Source organism: Pteropus vampyrus, unplaced genomic scaffold, assembly GCF_000151845.1.
Source record: "Pteropus vampyrus isolate Shadow unplaced genomic scaffold, Pvam_2.0 Scaffold121, whole genome shotgun sequence".
Taxonomy (NCBI): domain Eukaryota; kingdom Metazoa; phylum Chordata; class Mammalia; order Chiroptera; family Pteropodidae; genus Pteropus; species Pteropus vampyrus.
Window position 1 is genome coordinate 3082915 of NW_011888902.1, and position 3448 is coordinate 3086362.

At 39.5% G+C, this 3448-nt stretch overlaps 1 protein-coding gene across 1 annotated transcript in view; it reads right to left on the reverse strand.

Annotated features, from left to right (window-relative positions):
• Positions 1-3448, reverse strand: part of EPRS (glutamyl-prolyl-tRNA synthetase) — a 50285-nt gene that overhangs the window by 24524 nt on the left and 22313 nt on the right. Inside the window, exon 14 of the mRNA XM_023534152.1 lies at positions 804-940. Coding sequence (XP_023389920.1) covers positions 804-940 — 137 coding nt within the window. The remainder of the gene's footprint in view (positions 1-803; positions 941-3448) is intronic.

Consider the following 3448-nt stretch of genomic DNA (forward strand, 5'->3'; position numbering starts at 1 on the left):
CTGCCAGGAAAAAGCATTATTTTGTTCTGTATCTGTAGTAAATGGAGAAGGAATTTTCTTTGCAAAAATTTCAAATCGAGTATTTATTTGAGCTTTTAATATGTGCCAGACATATACTGGTTGGTTCAAAATATAATCCTTGCTATAACGACACTAATAATCCACTGGAAAACAGGTCCACGTACATCTGATAACATGAGCATGTTTACAAATTTTAAAGTCACCTGTAGCAAGCATTAAAAAAACTAAAATACTATATTTAAAAACATTTAACAATCACCTGAAATCATACGCAAGAGCTACACAATTAAGATGTAGGAGTTTACGTAAATTAATCTTAGCATACTATGTTCCATTTACGTACCCTTAAAATCAAATTAATAAGTGTAGCACACTGTATAACTGGAAAGTTCATATTCGTCATTAAAGATCAATTTTAAAGCGGATTGTAGGATGTTACATATGATAATGTTATATATATAATTCTGTCCAAAGAATCCCTCCGCCAGGCAAATGTACAATGACAGTTAGATAATAAAAAGGGGCCCCAAATCATCAGAACTATTTTTATTATATCTAAATGCAATAATTTTCATGATCACAAGCAAAAGCTATCCTGACACCCTATTAGGAAACTGGAACATATATGGAAAAAACATTGGTGTCCAGATTTTGCTCTATCTCTGCCTGGGCAGATTTACTGGTCAGCAACACGAAGAAATATAAACCAGTAACTTTTAATAAGTGAATCAATACAAAATACATTTCTCTTCCAAATCTATTTGCAAACGGACAGTTCTTACCTGTGTATCTTAGTGATGCTGATGTTGCCCCAGTTTATGAATGTCACCATCTCGCCCTCCGACAGCGTCTCCGCATCGGCACCTTCGATGAAAACTCTGGGGCTGTACCACACGGGCTTCAAGCCCACGTCCGGGTTCTGATGGGTGAAAAAGGAGAAAGCTGGTTGAAACGACTTACTGACGCCAGTGTGCAAATTCATTCGTGCTTCCATTTCATTGTTTAATCAACAAAAGCGATCTGTGTTCATTTGAATACCAGCTCTGAGATACCGGGTTGGCCAACCGACCAATAATGCTACCGGAGCTGGACGAGGGGGCTGCCCCTTAGGCTGCCCTTCCAACCTACATCACTGTTTCCAGAGCGATGATAGGATCATTCGTCGCTCACTGTCCCTCCAATCAGAGTCTGCTTTATTGTCCTCAGAATCTCACTGCTTTTGCAGCAAAGGAGGAAATAAAGTCATTTCTGACCAGTGGCTGCAAAGCATTGCAGGACAACAGAGGCCACCTTAGCGGGGACTTGCGGACCTTTTGTATTTTAGAAAACGAATTTTAAAGATAAAATTTTATACGTATAGATAAACTTCCTGCCTTGTCAGTATGTATTATATGAAAAAGAAAAAGAGATCTGGGGAATAAAAATACTACTGAACTTATTAAATTTCAGGGGCTTTTTGGCCAGAATCAGAATGAAGGAAGTGTTAAGACCCTTTGAAATAAACGTTAAACAGCTTGTTAAATCACTGTTCAGTGAAGGCACCAACGCACGTGAGAAAAATCAGTATGCTGTGACAACTTACACTATGCTGGGCTCAGCATAGAACACTCTGTGACAGGAACGACGAAGATGAAAATGCCACAGATCAAACTAAGTAATCGGGAGAGTCACTTAAAGTATGTTTCCTAACCCATTCACTCTTTTTTAATAAAGAGCAGGAATTTCACTTACGCTATCTGAACACATAGTCGGTTTAACAAAGAAGCACCTTCACAAAGTTTTATTCTCACCATTCAAATTTTAAACCGTTCGGTAAACTTCGCATTTAAGCTAACTGTAGTGGGTGGTATCATGCGTTAAATACCATTAGTCACCTGGCTGAGCAGTCAGATAAGACAAAGGCGAAGCTAAATGAATCAGGCACATGCACACACTCCCCAAATCGTATTAGGGTTCCCCTTAAAATAACTCAAGTCTTTAAAATCAAAAAAGAGCTAACGTCATGCACGGAAAGGCAATCAAGTAAGGCAGTAATAGGCCATTGTGGTGCTTCGTGATGCACGCCATCTCACAGTAGTTAGTCTAGAAACAACGGTCACAAGCGAGGATATGAGTTATCAGTCTATCGGTACATAAGTGACTCCATGAACAGAATCCCGCTACGTAATGAAAATACATAGAGACAACGCACAGAGCTTCAGCGAAAGGATCTACCTCTGTTTCAACCTCGTCTTCCAAAATACCTCCAGGGAGAGATGAGTTCTGACTACACACTAAGCACCAACTGAGTGTAACAGTTCTATGTGATGTGCTGCAGATTATTACTAGAACAAACTTCTTCAGCAAGAAATCATTTGCTTCAATTAGCATCGAATTCTGACAAGTAATGTTGACTATTAAGGGACGCCCGCGCCACGCCATGGCCACCACGAGCACATTTCCCTTCTCTAACAGGGAGGACAATGCGGTACAACTGCAAGGTGACCTTCGGGTGTTTGGCCACTTCTTTCTTCTCCTCCTGTGCTCCGGGGACGTTCACCAGGACCGCCTCTTTCTTCAGCAATGCGACGTACCGTGGGGCCACCGGGTCGATGACCTGCAACGAACGCATCCTCGTGTTAAAATGTTCTGGCATCTTTTAAAATGTCATAAGTAAAATAAAATGAAAGCACAGGAAAACTAACTGGCTTTTTTTGTTACTGCATTTACTAATTTTTTGGTTTATCTAGTAACTCTCCCACATTTTAAAGTCAAGTAGAAAAGGGAAAAACAATCATAAATGAAGACTACGTGAAGGACTGAGTTCCTTTCCAAGAATAACTACTGACAGGTGAAAAGAAGCCAATTAGTTAAAGCATTATATTAGAAATATTTTGAAAATAATTTTTAACTGTAGTATTAGAAGGTGAGGAAAAATTATCCTTGCGGGGTTATATATTAATCCTATAGGAAAACATGATACTCAATTTTGCATTGTTCGAGAAGTCCATGTTAAAGAAATATAGACATATATGTTTAGTATAATTTTTCATGATCAGTGTTACGTAATACATCACCATCAAAAGCAAAATAGCATTAGGTCACTATAATAAGGCAATTCTATAGGTTAAAGGCATAAATAAAATACTTCTACTCATCTGCATGCTATAAACAGGGCCTACTGCATTCCCAGTACTACCGAGGGCCTGGCACACCCAGGTAATCCATCAGAATCTGCAGATTAACCGTATGAGTGGTCACCCTGCGCTAACCTACTCTACCTCCAAAATAGCAGCAGCATCACCTGGATCTGATGCTTCTCACTTCGCTGCTCAATTTCAAATTATCCACGATGACCAAGCACAACAGCAGTGTTCAGACATAAATAAAGCACATGGAAGAATGTAGGCAGAAGCGAACGTACAGTCAAATAGCTCAGGGAAGGAGT